The following is a 25,728-nucleotide window of genomic DNA, read 5'->3' on the forward strand; positions in this document are numbered from 1 at the left end:
GCGCTTGGCTCGTGCCCCGGCCCCGTGGCAGGGATGGCACCGGCTGGCGTGGCAGCAGATGGGACACGGGGGCTCGGGGAGGGGAAGGTGGGGAGGAGGAAGAGCCGGAGCGTGGGAGAAGAAAATCTGCGCGTTGGTGAGCGGTGCTGGGCGTACGTGGGGCAAAGAGCCAGAGCAGCGCCCGTGGCGTGGGGAGATGCCACAGAGAAATCACAGCCTCGTCCCAAAATGAAGGTCAGGCAGGGAAGAGAGATGAGCAGAAAGGACAATTGCTGCCAGCTGGGGGTACCACCACCGTGTCATCTTTAATCAGGGATAAATGGCTCATTCACACTTTTTTTCCACCCCCCTGCTCAAATCATTCAAGCACCCACCTCGCTGCCCGTGCTGCCCCCATGGCATGAGCTTTCCGGCAAATGGCCACAAATGCCCCCAAATTCTGGGTTCCTGCTGGCATCCTGCAGGCAGAGCCCAGCTGGGCCCCAGGGCAGCCTCTGCCCACCAGCCCTTGCTGTGCGGGGAAGCCATTGGCCCCCCCAGAACCCCCAAACCTCACCCAAGGGCTGGTCATGAGCAGGCAGGATCCAGGCTTTTTCCCTCCCTTCCCCCTGAAACAGGAGCTGATCTTAAAAATTATGAAATTAGGGGTCTTTTGTGTCTGCCTTCAGTCACAGGGCCAAGATGCTCCTCTCAGTGCCCGAGTTTGGATAAAACGAGCGAGTTTGAGGATAAGCAAGTCAAAGGGCAACTCCAGGACTGGGCTGGTACAAAAGAACCCCCAGGCATGAGATTTGTGACAGAAGAGCAGGAATTTGACGTGGGGTTGTGAGCAACTCCGAGGGTTAGTTTATCTGGAAAAAGGGGCCGGGGGGGGGGGGGGGAAGCCAACCCTGATTGTGTTGGACCTTTAGGGGATCACATTCAGCCTGGTACTGACCTCAAACCCAAGAAAGCCTGAAAAAAAACCAACCTGAAAAAAAATAAACCACTTGTCAAGTCCAGAGATGGCTCTGCAGGCAGCAGAGAGCTGGGCAGAGAGGGGCTGGGGAGCAGGAGAAGGACTTGGGGGTGTTGGTGGGTGGAAAACTGCCTGTGAGCCAGTAACATACGCTGGCAGCCCAGAAAGCCACCCGTGTGCTGGGCTGCATCCAGAGCAGTGTGGGCAGCAGGGCGAGGGGGGGGATTCTCCCCCTCTGCTCCGCTCTCGGGAGACCCCCCTGCAGTGCTGGGTCCAGCTCTGGGGGCACCAACAGCAGAAGGACACGGACCTGCTCGAGCAGGGCCAGGGGAGGCCACGAAGATGCTCGGGGGGGCTGGAGCAGCTCCCCTGTGAGGACAGGCTGAGAGAGTTGGGGGGGTTCAGCTGGAGAAGAGAAGGCTCCAGGGAGACCTTAGAGCAGCCTCCCAGGACTTAAAGGGTCTACAGGAAAGGAGGGAGGGACTCTTGATCGGGGGGGTGGCGGGGGGAGGGATAGGACGAGGGGTGACGGTTTTAAACTGCCAGAGGGGAGATTTAGATGAGATTTAAGGAAGAAATTCTTCCCTGTGAGGGTGGTGAGGCCCTGGCACAGGTTGCCCAGAGAAGCTGTGGCTGCCCCCTCCCTGGAAGGGTTCAAGGCCAGGTTGGATGGGGCTTTGGGCAACCTGGGCTAGTGGAAGGTGTCCCTGCATGGGGCAGGGGGTGGCACTGGATGGACTTTAAGGTCCCTTCCAGCCCAAACCAGTCTGTGATTCTATGATACAACAACAATCACTTTTTCCGCTGTTCTTTGTCCCTTTTTCCATTCTCACTGGAAATGTTTCAGCCCTGGTGCAGCTCACCCAAATCCCTCCAAAAACCAACAGAAAAACCACATACACCAAGAGAAACCACACTGGGCCGGCACTTTATCAACCCCCTCCCCACTTTCCCCCCCATTTGACCAAAAACCACCTTCCAAAGAAATCCACCCCCTCCCCAGGAGCCCTTGGGGCCCACATTCAAGGGCACCACCGATTCCAGGGGGCCGCCGGGGAGCACGGGGGATGCTTGGGAGCCCAGCTGGCGGCCGGGCAGCGCTTTGGGGAGGTTGTTGGTGGTTTTGGTCCAGTTGAAGGGAGGGCTCCTTTCATGGCAGGTCTGTCGGCAGCCCCCAGCGCATGCGGGGGTGATGCAGACGGGGGGAGACGCAGCCGCCAAGTTGCTCCGTCCTCCGAGTATTTCGGCGGCGAGTTGTCCCGCCCGAGGAGCGCTGGCAGCTCTGCCTCGGTGCCGCCCGGTCCCTGCCCAGCTGCCAACACCATGTCTCGGCATCCCCCGGCCGGGCAGAGCCCCCCCTCCACCCGCAGAGCCGGTGTTGGGGCGCGGGGCTGCGGGGGCACGACAGCCCCCCCCCGCCCCGGCAGCATCCTAGTTCCGCCGGAGCGGGTGCCACATGGAGACAGGCTTCCTCAGCGTGGCCAGCATCTGGTTCCAGTGCGTGATGCCCATCCCACTGGCCGCCGGGCCGATGAGGACATGGCCTGTGTTGTCAGCATGGCCGTCCTCGCCACACTCGGCCACCGTCACCCGCAGGGACAGGTCCTGGGGGGAGCGTGAGGCTGTCACAAGGGCCTGGCACCGGGCGGTCGCTGCACTGGTAGCGCTGCCCCCCCCAAATACGTACCCCCACACCCTCCCTGACCAGACTTGTGCACACAAACGCACCCCCAGTCCTCACCCGTACGTAACGTCCCCTATATCCCCCACCCCATAAATATGTGCCCACCAAAACATATGTACGTGCCCCATATATACATGTCCCTCTACACCCCCCATTCGTACCCACCCCCCCACTTGCCAACCCTATATGCTCCTCCCCAGACACAGCCACACCCTGTATGTGTGTATATACGTATATACATCCTCCCATGCCCCCACCATACTGACACCACTCCCTACTTTCTCCACATCCCCCAAACCCCTCCGCACCCGTCCGCATACACAACCACACCCTACACATCTACATCCCCCTACATCCCCCCACCCACCCGTACATGCTCCTCCCAACAGCCATACCCCATCCGTGCCCCCCCGCCACGCATACGTCCCCCCAAACCCTAGACGTACATCCCCACACCACAGCTCCTACCAGCCCCCCAGCACAGGGATTTGGGGACCGAGGAGCGAAGGGATGTGCCGCCCCCACCACCATCTTCCCCCCAGGCTGGGACCCACCTGGAGCACGATGGCTGGCACCGAGAAGATCATGGCCTCATTGAAGACGGGGTTGGTGTCATCCCGCTTCACCGCTGTCTTCTTCTTGCTGATCTTCCTCCCGTCCTGCAGCAGGTACACCTTGACGAAGGGATCTGCTCGGGGCAGGGGGAGAGAAAAGCCCCGGGGTCAGCCGTGTGTGTCCCCTGCGGCAGGGAGAAAGCGGGGCAAGCCGACCCTGGCTGGCCTTCCCAGTCGGGTCCAGCCTCAGCGGGACCCGCTCCAGTAAACACCCGCGTGGCGCGGTGGGATGAACTGGGAGAAAGGCCCCTCCAGCCCGCAGGAGGCCCAGGGACCCCCGCGCCCAGCCACACCCCCTGCTCACCTGCAGTCCCTTTGCCGTTGGTCCACACAAGGTTCTTGGCCTTGACCACCACCACCGTCAGGCGCTCGGCCGTGGGCAGGTAGCTCAGGGAGAGCAGGATCTCCCCCACCGTGTCCACCGCCTGTGGGATACAACGGCCCATCAACCCCCCCCCAAAAAAACCCTGGGTGGGAGACGGACTCCCCCGCCCCGCTCACCTTGTTCATGTCCTGCAGGTAGAGCCAAGCGTTGAAGGGACGCGCGGCCAGGTCCAGGTCGGAGAGCTTGAGCTCGGCCACGCCGGTGCTGACGTTCCTCTCGTCCTCGTCGATGCCAAAGACAGAGAAGCGGAGGCTGTTCTCCTCCAGCGCTGCCGGGTCCAGCGGGATGGAGAAGCGCTCGTCGAAGGCCACAGCGTAGGCGCTCCGCTGAATCTGCCACGGTGGAGACGGGGGTGGAAATTGCCTTGATACCCACCAGGTTTTGGGGCCACATCCCACATCGCCCCCCTTTCTCTCGTGGGAATGGTGAGGAGCGGCGAGGGCAGGGCATCCGCCAGCCCAAAGGACTGGGGGGTCCCAGCCTCGACGGGGACAGAGGTTATTTCCCACCTGACTGCAGCAGCTGCTCAGCGACTGGGATAGAAAATAGGGGCTGTGACCTGCCGTGTTGCCCATTAATTCTTTTAATTAAACATTTAAGGTCAGTCTGGTGCTCTCAGATGCAAGAGCCCTGCGAGCTCGGCGGCGTGGCTGACTTGGCCACTCCCAGCTACAGGATTTAGCCGAGGGGGTGCAACCCCCAGCCCCTCTCCGAGGCAGAGCCAACGGGCTTTGCAACCCCCAAATGTGCCAAATGGGGACGACGCTTTCTGCCAGACGTTGTCTCTGTCACATCCCTTGGAGCAAATGCAGCAGCAGCTCCCTGGGCCCCATCCTGCAGGGTGCTGGTCACTACCTGCTCCCAAAGCACTGGCAGGGGGGAACCTGCTCTGAAATCATCACTTAAAGACTTTTTTCCTCCTACACCAGCCCTGTTTCTTTTGGCACCCAAGGTACCCGGCACAGATGGGGGGGTTGTGCCGGAGGGAGGCCTGGTGCTCCCGAGGGATGGGAACCCGCAGCCCTGACGGCGTGGGGTGGAGCCCCCAGCTCCCGCTGCCCACCAGAGCCAGCTGTGGTGCTGGAAGAGGGATCCCGCTGCGGGATCGGGGGGCTCAGCCCTCACCCCACTGCGCTGCACCCCCAGATGCCCATGCAGCCCTGGGAGATGGTTCATCTCATCCCAGAGACTCTTCTCCAAGCTGTGCTCCATCCTGGGGATGAAGGGCACGAAGCAGCTGTGAGGTGGCACCTCCCATCCCCTCGCTCACCCAGCGGGCCCATGTGCTCCCACCCGATACCACCGACCTCCCACCGACCTCTGGTGGCCCAGGGGGGGTCAACACGCTTCTATAGGAAAGCAGATTTACAGCTGCTTTCTGGCCCTGATGGCTGCCTGGCTGCAGCCGACAATATATTTTGGGATCTCTGGATGAAAGGTACAACAGAAATCTTAGCTGCTATTTAAAAAAAAAACCCACCAAAAGCCATAAGTACTGTAAAGCATTAAAGGAAAAGAACCAAATGTGTCTTTATGACTTGTCTCAGGACAGCAAAAGAGGGTAAATAGCGCTGGTGAATTATAAATAATGATGCTAAATAATAAATATCTCCAGAGCATAAATAAAGAGCCTGATCTGCGGATGGAGAAATGGTCTTAAAAGGGCACTGTAGAAATATTTTCAAGGCAGTGGTTTTGTGCTCTCTGGATCGGTACCTCCCCCCCCCCGCGGCAAGGCTTCCATAGCGGGATGAAGCTTTCTGCACCTTTCTGGAATATCCTGATCAAATCAAACTGGCTGACCCTGAGCTTCGCAAAAAGCAGCTGCTGAAAGAAAACTGAGGCTCCTGCTTTCTAAGAGCAGCTTTTAGGCACTTCGAAAAGGAGGTTTTGCCCCAAATCCACCCCTGGTTCTGGCCCTGCTGGTGCAGCCACCCAGACCTTCGGCCGCCGCGTCCCGCGCGGGGAGGGAAAGCGTCACGGCTGCCGCGGAGCGGAGGGGTGGCGGCAGGGCACCACGCTTGGGCGTCGTTAGGGCAAAGCGAGCGTGTGGGGACGTGGCAGGATGAGCCCCAAACGCCGCCTCTTCCCAGATCCCACCCCACGCTGCGTCCTCCACCTTCCGCAGCATCCCCGGCCCCCGGAGCAGGGAAGGTTGAGCAGAAAAACGCACTGCAAGCCAGGCTCACAGACAAAGTCATCACACATCCCAGTCAAGAGGGAGAAATTTCTGCCTCTGACGGGTCTCTGATGCACAAACCCACCCGGGACCCCCCTATACCACGGAATGCTGAACCCCTCCGAGCAGAGCTCCAAAAATCCCATGCCAATGCCCCCAGCCCCAGCGCGTCCGGAGCTCCCTCCTGCCAAGGCCCTGTCGCTGCCTTGGGGAGTTTGGCCAAGGGATGCTGCGACCCAAAAGCAAAGGCTGCAGCGGGCACCCAGCGAGCAATGCCACGTCCCCACGGGGTTCTCGTGCAAAGAGCGGCTCACGGCTCACCCGGGAGATGCCAACGATCTGCTCGGCCGGGAGCAGGCTGATGCGCATGAAGCAGGACTCGAAGCGAGCGTCCTCCTTCTCCAGCAGGTCCTTGCCCTGCAGCAGCATCACGTGCAAGGTGGCCGCCTTCCCGTCGTACTCCATGGACACCTCCACCTGCCCCACCGTGAAATCCTGCCCAAAGTTGTTTCCGATGGAGGAGATGGAGCTGAGGGAGTCGGCCGAGATGGATTTCTTCAAGGGGCCGTAGGGGGCCAGGCCCAGGTCTTTGCTCATCAGCTCCAGGCTCCCCAGCTCGTTAATGCTCTCGAAGGTGTCGTCCGCCCGCAGGCTGGTCTTGCGGGGGGGTGAGGTCTTATCCAGTGCTCTCTGCGAGCCCGGGGCCATCCCTCGCTGCAAACAGGGAAAGGAAAACTAGGCGATGCAATCCCATCCGTTCACCCGGAGCCGGGGACAGCTGGGATTCACCGGCACCTTTTTGGATGCCTTACAGCCCCTGCCTGGCCTCAAGCTGCCGTGGCAGCAGCCCTGCACCTCCTGCAGCTCCCAGGCCGCACTGAGCAGCTCCGCGCCGATCCCCCCGAGCTCTCCAGCAGCACCAGGCCACTGCCCACAGCTCCCCCCCCGCCCCGAGGGGTCACCGCTGGTATTTCTGCCCCTCCAGCAGCTTTGCGTGTTGCAAAGGGAAAGGAGGCGAGCCAAACTTCCCACCCTTTTACCTTGTGTTTGACGTCAGAATACGCCGCCCCGTACTTCTGCTCCAGGTACCGGTAGTCGTAGTTGGGGAAGGGGGAAGGTGCCGGGTAGCTGCCGGAGCGCCAGAGCTTCCAGAGGTTGATGGCAGCCACCCCCAGCAGCACCAAGGCGCCGGTGGCGTAGATGCCGATCTCCCACCGCGGCGGACTCGTGGCGACTGCGGGGGGACAAGAGGCACCGTGAGCCGGCCCCAGGGCAGAGGCTTCATCCTCAGCTGCTTCCATGCCAGAAACTCAGCTCTAAGCTGTGAGGATGGGATCGGCCGAGCGGGTGGGGGGATAAACCGCAGGGTCCCACTTGGGCGTGTTGCAAATGGCATCAGGCAGCAGCTTTGCAAGCCAAGAAACCACAGTGCTGGCGCTTTGCTTTCCTGGGAGGCGAAGGGCACGTGGATTTCTGCCCCATTCCCCAGCAAACAAGGAGAATCAGAGAATTGCTGCATCGCCCCGGGGTGCTGGGGGCGCCCCTCACCAGCTGTGGATCCGTCCCGCTCACAGAGGTGCTCAGCACATGCCTGCATCGCCCCTTCCACCGCAGGGAAACCCTCGCTGCTGCCGGGTTTCCCACGGGCTGGGGATGCCAAGAAAATCCAGAAATAGGGGGGGGGAAAAAAAAAGCAAACGAAAAGCTTTTGGAAACAGGGGAAAAACCCCACAACTGCTGCTGCTGTGACCCAGGCAGGAGAAAGGCCGGGCTTGTGGCTGCAAAGCGGGGAGGACACGGCAGCCCCGCGATGGTACACTGAGCAGTTGTTGCTGCATTGCACCAGCCTCCATCACACCAGCGACTGAACCAACACCAATCACTCAGTGTAACACAAAAAAAGGGGAAGCAAAAAAAAAAAAAAAAAAAAAGCAGCTTTCTCATTACAGCGCTCTGCCGGGGAGTCCTCCCGCGTCACACCGTGGCGCTCCCTCCTTCAGCAGCAGCTTCAGAGCCAGAAAAAGCCCAGGGCAGCTGCCTCCCACAGCACACCAGGGCGAGGGGACACGCTGCTGCTCCCCCCAGCCTCCTCGGCAGGAGCCAGCGAAGGGAACCCACTATTCACACCCAAACCGCCCAATTCGGACCCCTCCAGAGGGCCACAAGCAGCCCAGAGGGATCTCGGGGTGGGGGTGGGGGTAATGCCTCGGGGTAGGAGCCAGGTCCTGCTCCCTCCAGCCCCACCCCAGCCCCTTCGGCTCCGCAAAGAGCCGTGACTTCTCCCCCGCATCCCCGGTGAAGGATGCTGGGGGAAACGCTGCAGCTTTCTAGGGCGCTCCTGTGCAGCGAGGTCTTTGGTGCCATCGAGCTCCGTGGAGCTCACACACTCCTGCTGCAGCAGTGGGGTAAAACTGGGGAAAAATAACCCTTTACTGGCTCCTGTTTCTGAATAACCCCAGGTACAAAGCCCAGCTGAGCTAGAAACCCACTTCCTACTCACACCCACCCATTTTCCAGGGTGAGTGGCTACCGATGGAAGGCTCGGGGCTTTAGAGGGTCGTACCCTTGTATGAGGAAACTAAAAACCCGTGCGCAAGTGCCACGGGGGGTTCCTCCTGCCGAAGGCAGCGAGGATCAGCGATCCCTCCCGAGAGCAGCTCAGCGAACAAGCCCCGGGCAGCTCTGCCCCCAGAGCCCCTCCCCAGGGCTGGCTCAGTACTCACCGCTTGAGCGGTACCTGCTGACGTGCCCGTTGTCCATGGCCAACGCTCCCCGCTAGCGGGACAGCCTGCAATGCCGAGACAGTCAGTTAGGAGAGGGAAGAAAAATTTTAAAATAGCTGTCTTTCCATTATTTTTTTTAGCAGGGATGCTAACTAGCTGCTCCCCCTCCATCGCTCCTGGGCTTGGCTCCTCTTCCAGGCACAGAACAAACGTGCGCTGAAGCACCTCAGGCACTAACAGAGGAGCTAAAGGGGCTGAAAACCCCACGGGAAGCAGGAGAGCAGCCACGCCGAGACGCAGAGCCGCAGGATTTACCTCGGGAGAACTCAACGGGTGACATTTGCAATTGCTCTTTGCGTGGACGTCTCCCCTCCGGGAGCCCTTTAAGCCCCTCGCTGCTTTTCTAACCTCTTTTCCAGCTTCAATCTTGCCTCTGCCTTCCACAGCTGCCTCAGCCGAGCGGCCGCGCTGCGTCTGCGGCCGTGCCGCGGCCGCGAGCAAGAAGAGCAGCCCCAGCTCTGGGCGGCCACAGGGTTCAGATGATGCCGCTCCCCGGGAATCGATTCCTGCAGCGGGGAAGCTCGATCGCCTTCCTCCCCAAAGGGGTTTTCCCAGGCGAGCTCTACGCAAGATCCATCCTAAGCGTGCAGTGGCTGCTGGCCCAAGCAGTCCCAGCAAAGGCACCGCGCGATGCCGAAGGGGATTTGCCCACGCCAGGGTGTTTCCTGCTGCGCAAAGGGGGTTTGGGAAACCCCACGAGCTCCCAGCAAGCGAATCCATCATGAACTGCGCCAGCTCCCCTTGCTCCCTGCCGGGGGGCCACGGACCACAGACCGCAGACCACAACCTCTGAGGCCCAACCCCATCTTCAGCCCCGCACTTCAAATCTCCCCTCCCCGGAGCCCCCCAAACCCTCTCCACAACTCACACGGCCCTGGACCCACCCGGCACACGGAGGAAGAGCCGGATCGCCCTTGGGTGGGGGGTCACTCGGTATTTGGGTGCCACCTTCCAGCTCGCTTCGGACACCCACAGGTTCAGGCACCATGGGGGTGATCAACCCCCCCAGACCATCCAGGCTTGGATTTTAACAGCTCAAGGTGGAAACTGCCATGCGTTATAGCGTAAAATATCACCCACACTGGCCTGACCCGGCCGGCGGACCCCACTGCAAGGGCCACCCTCGGGACAACAGCAGGAGGAGGGGGGTTTCTAAACATAATCGAGTCGCTAACCCAAACCGCCAGCAAGGCTGGGACAGGGCCAGAAGGTGCCCATCTCCTCCTCCAACCTCCCTCCTCAGGCATAAACCTCTGTGTGCAGTGGATAAACACTCGGTAATATCTTTGCTGAGAACGGGCTAAACTCAGGTCATATACAGACTAAGCTCAGCTTAAGGGACACTTTGCTGTTTAATGCTGGAAATCCGCACCAACATCTTAATAGCGCAACACGATGGAGATTTACCCAAAATAGCCTCTTTTTATGTCCTGAAAAACTGTCGTGCCTAAGAGGCTCCATTTCTTCCGATGTTTCCTGGTGGCTTTTTTGAATATGAAAATCCAGAAGTTTTCAGGACCAACTTTCTCTGCCGAAGGACAAACTTCCCTTTTAAAAACCCTCCATTTCTTTACAATTTTCCATTTCTTCCAAAGCTTTTTCCCCCAAAACATCCCTTTCTAATGAGCTCTAAGCAGCAACTTGAGCAGATTTCCAAGGCATCACCCAGAGACACAAACTGACTGCAGCGTTTGGCTCAGAAATTCAATTAGGTGGCATTTCCCTATTAGCAAAACAATATCAGCCTTTCCTGAGCGAACAAACGAAGGTTCAGGGCGCTCGGGGAAGGGATTTATTGCATTTTATGTTAACTAAGCTCTTCCCTGTGAGTGTTTCACCAGATGCTCTGTCGTCCCCCCGACCTGCCTTTCAAATCCCCTCCTGGGAAATCAAATTTAAGGGATTGGGAGGGGACAGGCACCGCACTCCGACAGGGAGCGACACAGGGACGGCTGCTCTTTCCCTCTGATGAGGGACGGGGCAGCTTCGTTTTCCTGGCGAGCTGCTGCAGAGCTCGGGACACCTTTTCCTGCTTGGGGGGTGATAAAATGTCTCGATGCGGGGAGAGAAACAGCAACGAAGCCACGTGTCCCCTCTGGAAAAGGGGGGGGCGTCCCCTCAGGCTTAGGGGGGTGTTTTGGCACCGTGACGGACCGGGGCCCGAAACAGCTCACACAGAAAACCCCAGTTGCTGGTCCCAGAGCACCTGGACCGACACGGGTACGGCCCCACGCCATGCAGACACCCCCCCCCCCGAGCACACTGCAGCCCCCAAACGTCCCAATCTGAGTTGTAAAGCACAGCAGCGATCTCCCAGTTCACCCTTTCCTTCTTGCCCTAACCCAGACACCACCGCCTGGTTTCACCGGGCACCTGAGACCGGGCTAAACTCATCTCACTGCTGAGCTGGGCCCTCCAGCAGCACCCCTCCTCTCCTCCAGCACCGGCCCCACCGCTCGCACCCACCCACCCACCCCGGGCTCTGGGCAAGGTTTTTCCACCCTCCGTCCCTCTCCTGCCCGTGGGGGAAGCCCGGTCTGGCCTCGAGCCGCAAGGCAGAAAAGTAACATCAAGTTTGTCAAAAAAACACCCCAAAACCCACGTCCAAAACTCGACAAAACACAAAGATTCGGGCTCTGCCCCTCGTTCATGCTCGACCCCAGACTCACTCGCCTCTTGCCCTCCCCATCCCACCACTGGAGCCGCAGAGACGAAGCAGCCGCTGTCCCGGCAGACCTACACCTCGGGAACAAGCCAGGCACCAATCCCACCTGATTTACACCCAAAGACGGGGACCCTGCACCACCCTGCGCCTCCCACGGCCACGGGGCTCGGCACGGCAAGCGCCGGCTTCGCAAGCGCCTGAAGCCTGGATCCTTCCCAAGGCCTATTGCTGTATTTTACCTGGGCAGGTAAAAAATCACCGTGGGCAGGAAAAAAATATCTTTGGGGCTCCACGTAGAAGAGCGGGGACCCTCCTGGCGGTCTCCGGCATTCGCTGAGCAGCAGCAGCGCGGCTGCTCCCCGGCCGTCCCCGAGAGGGGAGAGAAATGCAGCAGTTCCCGAGCTAACCCGGGTGGGGAGTCTCGGGGATCCGGCCCCGCGCTCCCCAGAGCTCCCCGCGGGTTCTGGGGTCAGCGGGGACGGCCCCCGGCTCCGAAGAGCCCCCGGCAGCGATGGGGGACAGGCTGGGGGGGCTCCACTGCGGGCCTGGGGCCGGCTGCCAGGCTCCGCTTCCCAGCGCCGACCGAGGGGGGGCTGCGGGCTGCACCTCCCGCTCACCAGTGCAATGAGTTGGGCGGTCTCTGCGCCCTCCCAGCGGGCCAGACCCTGCTGAAGGTTTTGCTCTCACCCAGCCCGACCCCCCTAGCAAAGCCGGGGAGGAGAAGCGGCCGCCCCCCCCCCCCCCCCCCGCAGCACCGAACAAGGCGGCTCTGGGAAGCGTTTCCCACCCGGTTTCTCCCGGCCGGGGCTGCCGGAGGGACGCGGCGGCCGCTGCTCCTCTGCCCCGGGGCTGCCGAGAAGCTGCTCTGCTCCCCCCGGGGCAGCGGGGCGAGGGCAGCCTGCAGACCTGGGGGGGCCCGGGGGGGCGGTGCGGAGGTCTCTCGCCTCGGTTTGCCTCCCAGGCTCTCAGCGCCCAGCTCCGCAGGCTGGCAACTTTCCTTGGGAAGTTACCGTAAAAAAAAAAATAATCCCCAAACCCCAAAACCCACCCAGGAGCGAGAAGGGACGCTGCCACCCCCCCACACGCCCCCCACGCTGGGTGCGGGCAGCCCTGGGCACACCAGGCAAACCCCTGCATCCCCCCTGCGCACCCCCCACGCTGTCACCCGTGTCGCATCCCCGGGGCTGGACCACGACCCCCCCCCCCCACCTTGTCCCCAGCCCCCCTGCCCCGGGCAGAGCCGCCCACCCTACGCGCTGGCAGCCGGGGAGCTCCGCGGGCTCCGACTCACCGCTCCTTTGGGGGAAAAAGATGCATTTTCTGGCCGATGGCGGCGGGGGGGGCCGCGGCCGCCGGAGCGGGGACTGCGGGCGGGGCCTCCACATGGGGGGGGGCGGCCCGGCTCCGCCCCCCACCCCCCCCCTTCGCTGGGGTGAACCAGGGACGGCCCCCTCTGTCCCCCCCACCCCTTCCGCGGAGTTGGGGTCCCCCAGGCCGAGCTCCGGCGGCTCCAGGGGGGGCCGCCCCAAATCCCACCTCCCACCGCCCCCCCGGGGCCTCTCCCCCGCAGCTTCCCCCGCCCCCTCTCCCCACGGCCCCGCATTAGTGTTTCCCCCATCGGGACCTGCGTCCCCTCCGGTTCCCCCCCCCCCCCAATAAGGCAGATCCGCGGCCGCGCTGCTCCGCTCTGCGGCAGGGCCGGGACGGGCAGCGCCAGCCTCTGCCCCCCCCCCAACCCCCCCCAGCCGGGGTGCGGGGACATGTGGGGTCCCGGCCGTACCGGGGGGTCTCCCGCCGCAAGGTCCGAGCGCTGCCTGTTCGTCAGGACCCCCCCAGCCCTGCCTGTTCGTCAACACCACACACACACACCCCCCCCGCGAACGCTCCGTGCCCGCGGCAAAGGCGACCATCCGCCACACTTCCCCTACACGCGCTCTCCTGCCCGGGGATGGAGATGCCCCCCCCTTCCCCTTCTTCTCTCTTCCCCCCCCTTCCCCTTCTTCTCTCTTCCCCCCGCTCCCTGTTTTCAGCCACCTGACCACCGTTCCAGGAGATCAAGGAGTCATTTCAAACAGCAAAAGATTCACTCCACGTGGCTGGGTGAAAACAAAATAATCGCAATTTTGTGGGGGCAAAAGCCCACATGCCCCCAGCCAGGAGGAAACTGATGATTCCAAAAGCATCATACAGGCCCTTTACGGCAGCGGCAGGACCAAAGAGTCACGGGGTGGGGGGGAAAGCAGCAAAGGAACCTTCTGCATCCCTGGCTGCTACTGCTGCCTCCTCCCAGCAGGACAGGCAGCTGGAACAGCGACGGGGGAAAGGGCAGCGAGAGGCACCCACAAATCGGTGATAATCAGAGCCATTTTCTGCCCGCCCAAGGTAGCAGACCTTCGCCGTGAGCCCGCGCAGTGGGCAGCCCCTCTGCTCTCCAGCCCCGCGGCTGTGGTCACCGAGGAACCAGCTACCCAGGTATTAACAACCCGGAGCCACCCCCTGAAACCCATCTAACAAACACAACAGCCCCACAAGTGGCCTTGAGGGACACCAAAACTACCAAATCCCCTGGTGCCAAATCCCCCGTGAGTTTGCCTCAAACCCCCTGCAAGAAAAACGTCACCCCCAGCGTCAGCCGAGCACATTTGCACCCACAACCCTCCCGCATCCTCCCTTTTAACGCCAGCAACTCACCTTTGGCCAGTCTCAGTCCCAGTACCCGGGCACACCCGCACGGAGGCATCTGAGCCCTTTCCTGACAAAGGAAGCAAGTAAAGAAAACGCCCAGCGGGGTACAGATGTGTAGAGAGGTGGGAGAGCGCCGCCTCCTTCATCCCCACAGGGGTGGTCTCATTTTATGCCACCCCAAAGTGCGGCTTACCAGCTGTCCTTTCATCTTCTCCACAGGAGGCTGCTTCGGAGAACTTCCCCCAGAGACAGCCACAAAAGGATTCCCAACACCAGGCAAGATCCCAACGATCAGAGCCCAGCTGCGACAGCGGGCACCGCTCAGAGGGAAGCGCTGGACCACGATGTTACCCCACAGGTTGTGCACAGCCCGAGTCCACTCACAGCGGGCAGAGAGCGCTTCTGAATTACACCAGCAGAGCAAGGGCCTCTAACACCCCTTTCTCTGAAAATCTGGACAAGTTCGTTAGGTGAGGGCCCAGCATCCGTTAGGGAGAGCGCTGAGGCAGCCGACAGCCCTTCTGCGGGAGAGAATTCAGAGCAACTCGCACTTGCGAGGCAACAGAGAGAGAAACCAGGAGCAGGCACACATTGTACCAAAGAACACACCAGCAAACATCGCTTTATTACACCGGTTCGGTTATCCAGACTAACCATAAAAGCTGTTGAGATGGGTGTAGACAAACAAGTCAGTGGTTTATGTATTAGGTCAAAGCTCCAGAGCCGTTACCAGGGGACAGATGCAGAACACCTCGAGCACTCGCTATTCCTCACCAGTTGTTTCAAATGTACCTCGGGGGGTCTTTGGCGGGGAGGGGAGAAGGAAGGTCCCTCCCGGGGGTGCCTGCCACTACCCGAACCACGAGACAGACCCGGGAGGTCGTAGGCAAAGAGATCAAGGGGGGCCAGCGTTCATCAGCACGAGGAGAATGGAGAGAGCCTGACCTGAGTCTCGCTCAGCCGGGACCACACAAGCACAACACACTGGTACGAGCTACCAAACAGTCGGGGAACAGTTGGAGCTGGAACTAGAACGCCTCTGGCTGGGAAGGCATAGAAATAAATACTCGCTCGACTCCGCACTCTCTGCCCGTTTTCAAACCATCAGCACCTAGTTACACAGCCAGATATTCTTCACTACCTCACGGAAGCACCACAGGATCATTTCTGAGCAGCCGCTGAGCGACTCAAGAGAAGCCTGACACGACCTCCTGTACTGGTCACCCTCCTCCGCCTCTGCCAGCAGCTGGGGCAGCCCCCGGCCCACCGCCTCTCCTTCATTTGTTGAGCTCTCCAGATGCAACCAAACCGCTCCATTAACTGAAGGCAGTGCCCAGTCGTTCGGGGTGGAAAGTACCTGGGTCACTGTACACACGGGAGAAATGCAGGTTTTGGTTGTCATTCCCACACAAGACCAAAACAGATCAAAAATGCGGATGTTTGCTAGTTAGCAGCTCTGCAAGTCTCCTGCCACTTAAAAAGTTTGGGGTTGCACTCTTGAAATTTTACCGGGGGTGTTTATGTCACTTTCTTCTGGATAAACACCTCCCTGAAAAATATCCCTTAACAGCCAGATTAGATCACAGTATTTAAAGAGTGACACGGTTACAGTTACGTCAGTGCCTCAGACGCCAACGCAAAGCCTTAGAGCAGAGGTTACAAAACTGATGCTTAGTGTAGCACTTAACATTTTGAAATAATGACCCCAAAGAAAAAGAAAAAGCAGCCCAGGTTTCCAGTTTCTTTTCCTAGATGCTGAGTCACCAGCAATACCGCTGCCTGGCCTGGCCTGCAGACCCCCGCGGCCGCGCAGCGCTGGGGAGGCCACGCGCTGCCTCGCTGCGCTCTCTGCGGGGCTGGCGCACGCCGGCAGCTCTCGGGTGTGGGGCTGCGGACAAGCCTCTTCCAGCTGGACACGGGAGATCGCTCAGCCTGGAGGTACCTCGGCAGGAACGGGGCAGCTCTGGGGGTGGCAGAACCTGACCTGCCCCTGCAGCAGACACCGAGAACGAAACCCTCTTGGTAAGCAAACTAAAAGAGCTGACAATAAGGCAAATAACTTAAGACTGACGGAGTAACTCCCAGCTTTCTGCTTGCGATACATTTTACTCCATGAAGCGAAGGAAAGGCAGGTTGACCTTTCTTATTTACCCTTCCCTTACATTTAAGAGATGACTAAGACTAAAAGAAATTTTTTTTTTTAAAAAAAAGAGAACTAAGGAGAAGTTGTCTGTCTCCCTAGAGCTGTGATACAACATAAAACTATTGTAGGCTATTCCAGGATGTGGAAAGTCAGTTTAGAGAAAGGCAATAACCCCCGTACTACAGGGGCTGTAACAGTAGTGTACTGTATTACATTCTGTGCAAGTTGCGCAACTTGTTCACAAGTTTCATTTTATCTGTTTATCTCGCTGCAGTTCTGTCAGTTGGTGGCTGAACACTTTACACAATCTTACTCCACAGCTCAAGGTAGTTTCAGCAGAAAAAAAAAAATAATTCCTTTCCTGTGTCTGGTATCTGTACACTCCAAAACAAGTGTTCCTAATGCCCAAACGTCAAAATCAGAATCTCACAGTTTACTGGGAATAGATCAGCTAGATTCCCTTTGCGCTTTGTTTGAAAGCCCCTTGTCTCCAAACCCTGGTTTCAAGGAAGACATACAACACGCCTGAATGAAGATCCCGTCGCGTCGCAACGGTGTTGGTTCTGACTTCCCTCTACACAGACTTTCTCCGACTCTGACTAGGTGTACATGAGGAGAAAGGGTGTGTGTGTCAAAGTGACATCTTCCCCTCGAGAGGATTTTCACACGTTGGAAAGCTAACAATGAAAATTACAAGTTAGGTAGGATAAGGTTGAAACTGTCCAGGCCAACTTGAGCACTACGAGTTCCTTTTAGCCCTTTGTCTGTTGCTCAAAGTTTCCTCTCCCTTAGTTTGTTCCCATTTTGTTCATCCAGTATTGACGAGAGTCCATCACCATTGCTCAAGCATTTGTCCTTTTCGTATTTGTGCTCTTGCTGCTGTCGCCTTATCTCCTTATACCGCAAAGTGATGTCACTAGAAAGAAAACCAAACAGACGTGAACCAGTGATGTGAAGCAACAATTCCAATATACAATAAAGACAAGAAGGCAAGTCTGTCCTGGATGCAAGCGCCCTTGGGATAACTTAACCCACTTGAGTCTTTTGGCTGCACATTTCTAGAATTGCTGATGGCGCTGATTCACTTGAAATTTGTGTTTCTTGCCAGCAGTGTGGCTGTTACCAGCTCTTCCACAAGCGTAACACAACGGTGTGCCCAGTAAGAGCAGCCACTGCTGCTGCACGGGGCCTCCTCTACAGATCAGTGTCATTCTTTCAGCCTTGTGCAGCTGCTTTTCATTTACTTTTACAGAGCAGCAGCATCCAAACCGAGCGCATTTAACTTGGCTGACTTGTCGCTGGCGCTGGGGCGGCTCGGACAACACCAGCACAGCAGACCGTTCCTGCAATGAAGCTGCAAGGCGTCTCAGTCTTGTCTCACTCGGAGCACAGGAAGAACAAAACGCTGATCTCGTCTGCCATCACCACTCACCCAGAAGACAAGGTGGAGTCAGGCACTTCACTGTTCACCTGTTCCTGCAGCGACACTAACGTGATAGTCCCACAAAGACCACAGCTGATCCAGAAAGAAAACTGCCAGGATCACGCACAGAAAACTCCCTGTTTATTTAATAATTCTTAGAGCAAACCACTGCAGCTACAGCCATCCGAGGGCTGTGCTCTATCTTCAGGAGGCGCTGAAGGCTGATGACAGCACATGTCTGAAGACGCGCTGTTGATCAGATGTCCAGAGCAACTCCCCCCAGACCCGGGCTAGGCCTGACCACAGCACCTCAAACCCCGCTTACCGAATGAAGAAACGCCAGGCTGTCCAGGTGAGCACGAGTATAATCCCCAAGATCCAGCACTGGGTGATGTAGAAAGGAAGAGAAAGCGTGAGCGTGTAGGGATCATACTTCACGACGATCAGAAACTCCGTGGCAGTAATAGCAGCAACCAGCCACGCCTGCTGACCCAACTTCTTATAGAACTTCCTGCAAAATAAATGCACAGGTAAAACAAAGCTATTGCTATAAAATTAAGAGAAATTATAGCTATTGCTATAAAATTCAGAGAAATATTCATAAAAAGACAGCTGGGGTAATGATTTCGTTCAGCTTTGTACAATTCTAAAAGCCTAGTCTGGATTACACACGTACTAAGGCTATGCAGGCTGACAACTTTCCTGTTGATGTTACTTAAGTTTCCTCTCAGAAGCTCTGAAAACGTGGGAAGTTAAACTTCATCATCATGTGATGCAAGGAAGTATCCCCATTTTCAGGGTATCGGTAAATCCACATAAACCAACAGCTGAGGTTCAGGGTACAGGATGAAACAGGAGCTCTACTCCCAGATTTCCTCTGCAAACATCAAGTCACACTGCCGTGATGATAGTTACCTCCCGTATAATTGCATTCTGCAACCCGCTCTCTTCCCAAAAAGGTATTCAATGAGCTGTCACTAATGATCTCTGAACGGATTTTGAAAGAAGAACGTTCAATAACAAACAGGCAAGATACTGGAAGACACAAGGACGGCGTTTCACTTCTAGGACAACACAACCTTGGGGCAAATACATGATTAATATTTAATCCCCAGGGTTTGTTTTTAAGCAGTACCAGACAAGTCAATGAGAAGTGCAGTGCTGTGTACAAGTCTAGTGAAGGGCTCATCAATCAGTAATGCTAGAAATTAAACTGCAGTGGAATCAAGCCATCTATCCAGAGGCTCTACTTGCAGGAGGAGAGATTGGAAACACCATCTTTTGGGTCACCTAGTCCTGCATGGGAAATCTAACACCCCAAAATACCTACAGCTGCTGTCAGGAAACCTCATCACCCTCACAGGAACAGCTTTCGGCTCGAAACCTGCTCAGCTGCTTGTGCTAAACCAGCCAGAGCCTCCGCTCCTCGACCTGCTCCGTCCACATCATTTCTAACTGGACCTTTTTACGGCTTACTGACCTGACAGACCAGACGATTCATGTGTCAGTAACCCAGTGGGGTTCTGTTTGGGCAACAGAACAAGCCCTTTTTTTAATGCACTGGATTGCACTGAACTGCCCACTGCAGCACCACGGCTGCGTGCACACCTGCTATCCAACAGCAGAGTCAAGGACATCACTTCCCGCTTGGTAGACTAAATTTTTGTTCTTCCACCACCCATCTTCTGAATCTAAAATGGAATTTTATTCCCATTAGAGGAAAGAATCAAGAGAAAGCTACTAGAAGTTGCACATTTTTTCCTTTTTTTTTTTTCTTTCTCCAAAGTCATGATTTAATTAAATGTTTCCTGAAATCCAACTGCTTTGAATCAAGAAAGACTGAACCTGAGAAAAGCAATACCCTCAACCACCCCAATCACCAGCTGTTTCACCAGCAAGCACACACAACTAACTTTTCCCAACAGCCTTTGGATGGTGTCTTTTATTTAAAAAACACACAAAGCACTTCGGTGCACTTTCCCGTTAGCCCTTAACTGATTACAACGTCTCTGAAGAGGCCTGAGATGAACCACGCAAACAGAAGCGCCACCAACTGAACTTACGAGGTGGCTGTTCTTGCCTTCTATTATTCCTTATTCTGCCCTTGTTCTACATGTCTCTGCTTCAATCAGAGGGAGCATCTATTCTGCAGAGGGCCTTGCCCTCTCCCTCAATCACAGTGTATTCCCAAGACCATTTTCCTGCCAGGTCCCTCCTCCTTAGCCCAGCTGTGTTATTCCATTCCTACCACAGCTTAAGATGGAAGTGAAACAGCCCCAGGGAGAACTGGGTGTAAAGCGGCAGCACTACTGGGGCAGGACAGAGGAAATGGGGAGCGAAGTGATGTGACAAACCCCCGCAGGGCTGGAAGGGAGGGCCGGACACCTCACACGGCCTCTGCAGCAGTGGGAAATGCTGGTCTGGCCTCTGGCTCCTGCGGCAGGCGGCTCCTGTCGGGCTGAGGCACCGGCCTAGCGACGCTGTGATACTCAAGCTCTCTGGGATATACTTCCTTGCTGATTTCACCATGCAGTGGACGAAAAAGAAGCCACCTAACAAACCTTTGATTAGGATTTCCTTGGAGTGGCTGCTCTGCCAGGCAGAGAAACGAGCCCTCCCGCCGCCTCCAGCTGGACCCTGCCTGGTTCCACGAGCACCTCCCGCCATGCTGGGGCAGAGCGAGCTGCAGCTACACATTGGCTCCCAGTTTCTCTTCCCCTCTTCTCATCAGATGCAGGCAGCTGCGCTGGGGAGAGCGGCCTTCCTTCAGCCGGCCTTTTCCCATTGCCCAGCCACACCTGCTCCACTGCATCCCCCTGGATTCTCACTATCTGGGAAGGATCTAAGCACAGAGAGCAGACAGAGCTTCTCTTCCCTCTCCTGAATCCAGGGCGGTCATTGCAAGTCAAGCACACAAAACACACAGTTTCTTAAACACGAGGCCAGAGAGTCATGTTTGACACAATATATAAGTTCAAGCTGCACAAAATCGTTCAAATATATGGGGAAAAAAATATGATGCGGTAAATCAAGTGTAGGTTCTTGCTGACGCAGATGGGATGAGTGATTCCATTTTAAACAGCATCCCGCCTCGGCCAACTCATATGAAAGGACTTCAGAAACTGCTCCAGGTGGTTCATTTGCTATGGCAGATTAAAAGGGCAGAAACCAGCCTTAACACAGAGAGAGAGAGAGAGAAAACGAAACAGCAAGTGTCTCGCTGTGGACTCAAGCTGTTCAGATGACTAGGTCAGCTTTCTGCTTTGCTGATCTGCCTCCTCATTTGCCATCGTCTTCTTTCACTACCTTATGACAGCACGCTGACAAAAGAATTGAAGGCAACCCCAACAGAAGAGCTCTGCAGAACCTAAAGCTGCGGAGGGAAGTTGGTTTCCTGCCCTTTTACTCATGAAAGATTTTAAAGAAAAGTCCTTTTGTTATTTGATGAATAAGATTAAAATTCATGGCCTCAATGCAGACTCCTTAGAAGAGACTTAAGACTAGAAACCAGGAAGATACAACAAGGTGAAATGCTACAGACTCTGACATCACGACACTTCTGGTCAGGAGTATTTCCCAAACTCAGGAGGCAGCATGTCGATCCCAGGAGGAGCGTGGTGGGCAAGAGCTGGAGAACAGCTTCAAGAACGACCCCTCCTCTTGAACTACTTCAATTCTAGGTATTTCATTGTCACCACGCTCAGAGCAAGTTCCTGAAAGCAATGCCCTAGAACTGTCTGCAGATACTAATAATCCTGAATGAGAAAAAGAAAGTCTTCATATTTGAACTTCACTGCTTTCTAGACTACATTCTGCAAGGTTAGCTGAAGAGATCTAATCAGCTTATCTCAGACAATCCCGTCACTGCCAGCCAAGGCAACAACCCATGTTTCTGACAGGGAAGGTCAATGGAATATTCCAACCTTTGTCCACTAAGAAGCTGAGTGTGTTCCCAAAAGGAAAAGGTCAGGAAGGTTTCTCAAGTGCTGTCAGCCGGAAGCCTCTGGTTCAGCCTGCTCTTGCCCAGCAGCTTCTCCCTACAACACAACAGGTTCCTTGGTTCAAAATGCTGTGCAAGTGCAAACACACCCAGTTCAGTTGGTAAAACAGGGGTAGATTATCTCTGCTTGGATGATCTGAAACGCACAAAGGATTTGAAGTCTGTTTGCAAAAGCCTTCGCAGAGAAGTCAGCGAGTAGGACCAGACGCTAGGCTCTGCCCCGCGGCATGAACAGTCTGATGAGGTCAGCTCTGAGGTGCATCAAGCAGAGCCGAGAGCCTCGGAAGCAAGGGGGGCAGTCCCCTCACCCACCAGGAGAGCCAGAAGAGCCGGTGGTGGTGGCAGTGATGAAGACATGCGGGTCGGGATGAGTCTCTGCTGGCTGGATGAACTGCTCCAGCTCACGGAAGGAATGGCAAACCGAGTCAGCAATGAGGCACTGGTGACTGATGGTTCTCCCGATTTCAATGTTATGCCATGTGATTGAACAGGGCGCAGAGGAGTTTTTCCAACCCAAACACAAGGACCAGAAGATTGTGAATGGCGCTAAGGAGAGGAGCTGACCAGCGAGAGGCAGAGACCTCTTCTTACCTTGGAGTTGGAGGCACGTCCCAACCAGTAGGTCCGACACCAAAGGCAGGGGCAGCCTGCCACTGCTGAATGTCCTGAAATCCGACTAAGCAATGTGGGCTGGCCCTTCTTCCCAGCTCTAGGAGTCAAAGCCTTGCAAGGGAAACTGATCTTCAGAGAATGGTGGAACCCTAAATTCTGAACACAGACACTTTTGCGTTGGTGAGCGACAGACAATGAACATCCTTGAAGCCAGACGTTGTCTTAGACTTAAGATGTGGGCTCAGGCAATTTGTGACATTACTACTAAAACTTAAAAGAAAACGTGATTTTGAGAACAAAGCTTTCTCAGGTCTTACATGGTCTGCAGAAACAAAAGCAGCAAGGACAAATATGATGCGTAAGTAGGAACAGTCTGAAAGTACATGCACTGTTGTGTACGGGTGCACCTCGCCTTCAATACACTTTGCTATGAAGGGTGCTCTGATCTGCAAGAGGAGGCCACGAGAGCTGCAGAGGACCAGGGACCAGCTGGAAGACAGCTCAAGAAAAGAAGCGCTTTTAAGAAACATTTTTGCAGTTTGGGCCCTGTTGTCCTTAGAAGGTGCATCCAAGGACTGTTGTTCCTGGCTATCAATCTGAAAGCGAAGTTCAGTACTCCTCTGCCCACGAGCCAGTGGCACTCCAGCTAATTTACACGTTCCATTCTCAAAAGAGCTATCATTTATTAAAAACTGAGGTTAAAAACAGTGCACACAGAATGCCCTTAACAGCAGCTGTTCTCTAACCAGATGTAGTCAGAATTTCACCTCCAAAACAAAAGAACACAAAGCAGATGCTTTGGGATTAGGCCTTTTGTCCCCAACAAGCTGAGCTATCGCCCTGAGATGGATGCCAACAAGCCGGAGCAAATTCAAAATAAAGCAAGTGAAGCTTGACATGGTATATACACAAGAGGACTGGCTTACGGGTCGTCCATGAAGTCGTAGATCTCCCTCATAGCCACACCTCCCACATTGACAAAAAAGACAAGTCGTAACAGGACCAAGTAGTGTTCTGGTGGCATCCAAAGGACAAACTTCAAGTAAAATGTGTTCAGCTCTGCCAATAAAAACTGAGAAAAAGGACATTTTAATTACATGCAGAAGACTTCACTGAACGAAGCCTGGAATCTCCCTCTCTCCCTGCATGACTCCCCCCATCATGTCTCTAACGCCACAAAGTCCTACTCCGTATTACTGAGCGCACCATCAGTTGCAATAATGACCAAGAACAGTTTTTAAAAGTTTTCTGTGTGTTGGAAGAGGTATTAAAAAAAAACCACGACAGAAACCTGGACAAGCACGGCCTCTAATTTTGAACAAGTTTATCAAGAGTTTGAAGTACCCACAGAACTACCAATAACAAATCCTAAAAGCAACAACTTGTCCTTTCACTGTCATTTAAAATCTGACTAAGGGAACCCCAAAATAACAAGAGACATGAGCAGCACATCCTGGGGTTTTTCTGTTTCATTTATTTTACAGTTGTGCAAACGTCACTGCCAAAGCCAACTCAGGAGAACTGGTTATACATTTATAGAAAGATGTTCCCAAGTGAGCTGCCCTGGCAGTGTGATTAAGTGAGCGAGCAGACACAAGTTTCTCACTTCAAAATCAGTGATAACAAATGGCATTAAGCACTGTTTAATCCAAAGGAGTGAGCCAATACCTGAAGCTGCTTAGAAACTGTCAGCTGAAGCTAGGCTTTGCTAAAAGAAACGTTATTGTTCCAAAGACTAGTATAAATTCAGTGGCATCTCTCAGTTGCAAAATCTGCTCCAGCACCTAAAACCCGATTTCTTCAGGGTGCAAAGTTGTGAGTACACACAGAGGAACCGTTCGGAGGAACCTGCATTTTGTTGATGGAGGCACAGTTACTTTACTTCTCCCATAAGCTCTGGGAACCTCAGCACCTCTGCTGTGCCGTGTGAACTTGGCAAATGTTTTCTGTAGCGGAAATCAGGGGACATGAACTTGTATTTAAGGGCCTGAGCCTGCCAGCTGCCTGGCCCTCGCTGCCAGTGCTGCTGCCTGCTTACCCGATCACACCCAGGTCTGCAGCTCGGCATCGGCATGAAGTGAGATGTTATCGAGGGGGGGTGGCTTGCCAAGCTGACTGCTGTGTCCCACCCAGCAGGGAACTGCACAGGGCAGACCCCGCAATAAGCCACCAGATTTCCTATTCCACATATTTCAAGATACTTAAATCTGTGCTGTTCTAGCAACTTAAAAACCACAGAGTTATATCCTGTACCACAGCGGTCATACAGAAACTGGTTAGTGCCCGTTGCCTCTGGAATCACTAGAAGTGTCACGAGGTTTTTTTTAGTTAATCTTCACAGTTGCCGAATTGAAGCCTGAGTTGCTCAGAACAGAGCCAAGTGACAGCCCATGGCTAACACAAAGGCCAAGCCCCCCAGCTGACAGGAGGCAGGAGTGGGGAAAAAGCACTTAAACTGCCACATTTCCCCTCCGTATCAGTGTCACGTGTGTGATACTCGTGTCTGTGAAATGGAAGTTGTGAATGCAAGATGCCCACAACAGTTCAGCCACCCAGCTGGCTGGACCAAGGCCGGATCAGGGAGGCACACTGTCAGTTTGTTGTCACCAGCGGAGAGGCCAACTTTCTCTTTTGTCTAAGTGGGGGAGCCTCGTCACCTGAACTGGCCAAGCTGGATACTGTTAACACCATCACATACGTATCTAGGATAACCAAATTATTTAAGTTTGCATAAAAATATCATCCGAAGCAAACCGGTGTGCTCCAGGAGCCACGCTGCTCAGAGCTAGCACACAGAAAGCTCTGGGTGCAGCCCTTTCCAACGGTAAGGTGGCACGTAGCTGCTCAGGACAGGAAAAAGCCACTTTCAGCCAAAGCCAATGGTTTTGGTAGCAGCAGTTACTTGCTGAATTATGCGTAGCTCCTAGTTTATATTGCTAATCAACATCGTTCAGCAAGCAAGAACAAATACTTATGCAATGAATCTGTAACCTGTACCAGAGAGATGGGAACAGACACCTCTGCTGCAGGGTTTGGAAGTCATCTCTTCCAGCCCTGACTAAAGAAACGTCACCAGCTCAGAGTTCCAGCCTAAGTTACTGTCTGTACAGTTGCTTGAGTGTTACAAAACATTCAATCAATTGATAAAGAAAAACCAGAGAAGTTTCCTTACTACAAAGATTATGCCACAAACTGCTAGCCATCTGCGTAAGCTGGATGCTGGCTTCCACTCAAACTTCACCCAGCTATACGGGGTGAACTGGAAGACAATTCTCTTCATTTTTCCTCTGAAAAAAAAAAGCAGAACACAATGTTAAGAAACAGCACATAAGAGACATCTACTAACATTTCCATTTGAGACACCAATTCACATATGCAAAATGCCTCCATTTACTCCATAAAAATTACTACTTCATGAGATTAACATTCTGTGTTAGAGAAGCCTGTTATTTGGACTATCATTTTAAAGTTTAATATACTACACCACTGCAGCAAGCAGCCCCTCAGCTCTGCTTTGCTAAGCAAAGACACACGACAGGAAAGGACAGTTCATCGCCGGTGCAAGACTACAAGGGTGTTATTAAATTTTAAGTGTCC

General features: G+C 55.3%; 3 protein-coding genes across 11 annotated transcripts in view; 1 reads left to right on the forward strand and 2 right to left on the reverse strand.

Annotated features, from left to right (window-relative positions):
- The window catches only part of IGHMBP2 (immunoglobulin mu DNA binding protein 2), a 44,116-nt gene extending 40,803 nt beyond the window's left edge, over positions 1 to 3,313 (forward strand). The window contains exon 17 of the mRNA XM_074885048.1: positions 3,185 to 3,313. The gene's annotated coding sequence lies outside the window, so the exon portion shown is untranslated. The remainder of the gene's footprint in view (positions 1 to 3,184) is intronic.
- Positions 1,858 to 12,658, reverse strand: SYT12 (synaptotagmin 12). 5 transcript variants are annotated; one of them, XM_074885055.1, is made up of 8 exons: positions 12,560 to 12,658; positions 8,544 to 8,608; positions 6,861 to 7,054; positions 6,142 to 6,534; positions 3,758 to 3,973; positions 3,561 to 3,681; positions 3,197 to 3,330; positions 1,858 to 2,563 (listed from the first exon to the last, which is right to left on the reverse strand). In XM_074885055.1, the coding sequence occupies exons 2-8, from the start codon at positions 8,578 to 8,580 to the stop codon at positions 2,390 to 2,392; spliced, it is 1,269 nt and encodes a 422-aa protein (XP_074741156.1). In that variant the 5' UTR covers positions 8,581 to 8,608; positions 12,560 to 12,658; the 3' UTR covers positions 1,858 to 2,389. The 5 variants fall into 5 exon arrangements, with proteins under 5 accessions (XP_074741156.1, XP_074741159.1, XP_074741160.1 ...); XM_074885058.1 differs by lacking the exon at positions 12,560 to 12,658 and adding an exon at positions 12,517 to 12,538; XM_074885059.1 differs by lacking the exon at positions 12,560 to 12,658 and adding an exon at positions 11,508 to 11,789.
- A 1,886-nt stretch (positions 12,659 to 14,544) lies between these two features.
- Positions 14,545 to 25,728, reverse strand: part of PTDSS2 (phosphatidylserine synthase 2) — a 42,724-nt gene continuing 31,540 nt past the window's right edge. For all 5 annotated transcript variants that reach the window (XM_074885050.1, XM_074885052.1, XM_074885054.1 and 2 more), the window contains 4 exons: positions 25,304 to 25,418; positions 23,058 to 23,203; positions 17,845 to 18,030; positions 14,545 to 17,012 (listed from right to left, as the gene is read on the reverse strand). In XM_074885050.1, the coding sequence (XP_074741151.1) occupies positions 16,868 to 17,012; positions 17,845 to 18,030; positions 23,058 to 23,203; positions 25,304 to 25,418 (592 nt within the window). In that variant the 3' untranslated portion in view covers positions 14,545 to 16,867. The remainder of the gene's footprint in view (positions 17,013 to 17,844; positions 18,031 to 23,057; positions 23,204 to 25,303; positions 25,419 to 25,728) is intronic.

The sequence above is a fragment of the Strix uralensis genome, chromosome 15 (assembly GCF_047716275.1).
Source record: "Strix uralensis isolate ZFMK-TIS-50842 chromosome 15, bStrUra1, whole genome shotgun sequence".
Taxonomy (NCBI): Eukaryota; Metazoa; Chordata; class Aves; order Strigiformes; family Strigidae; genus Strix; species Strix uralensis.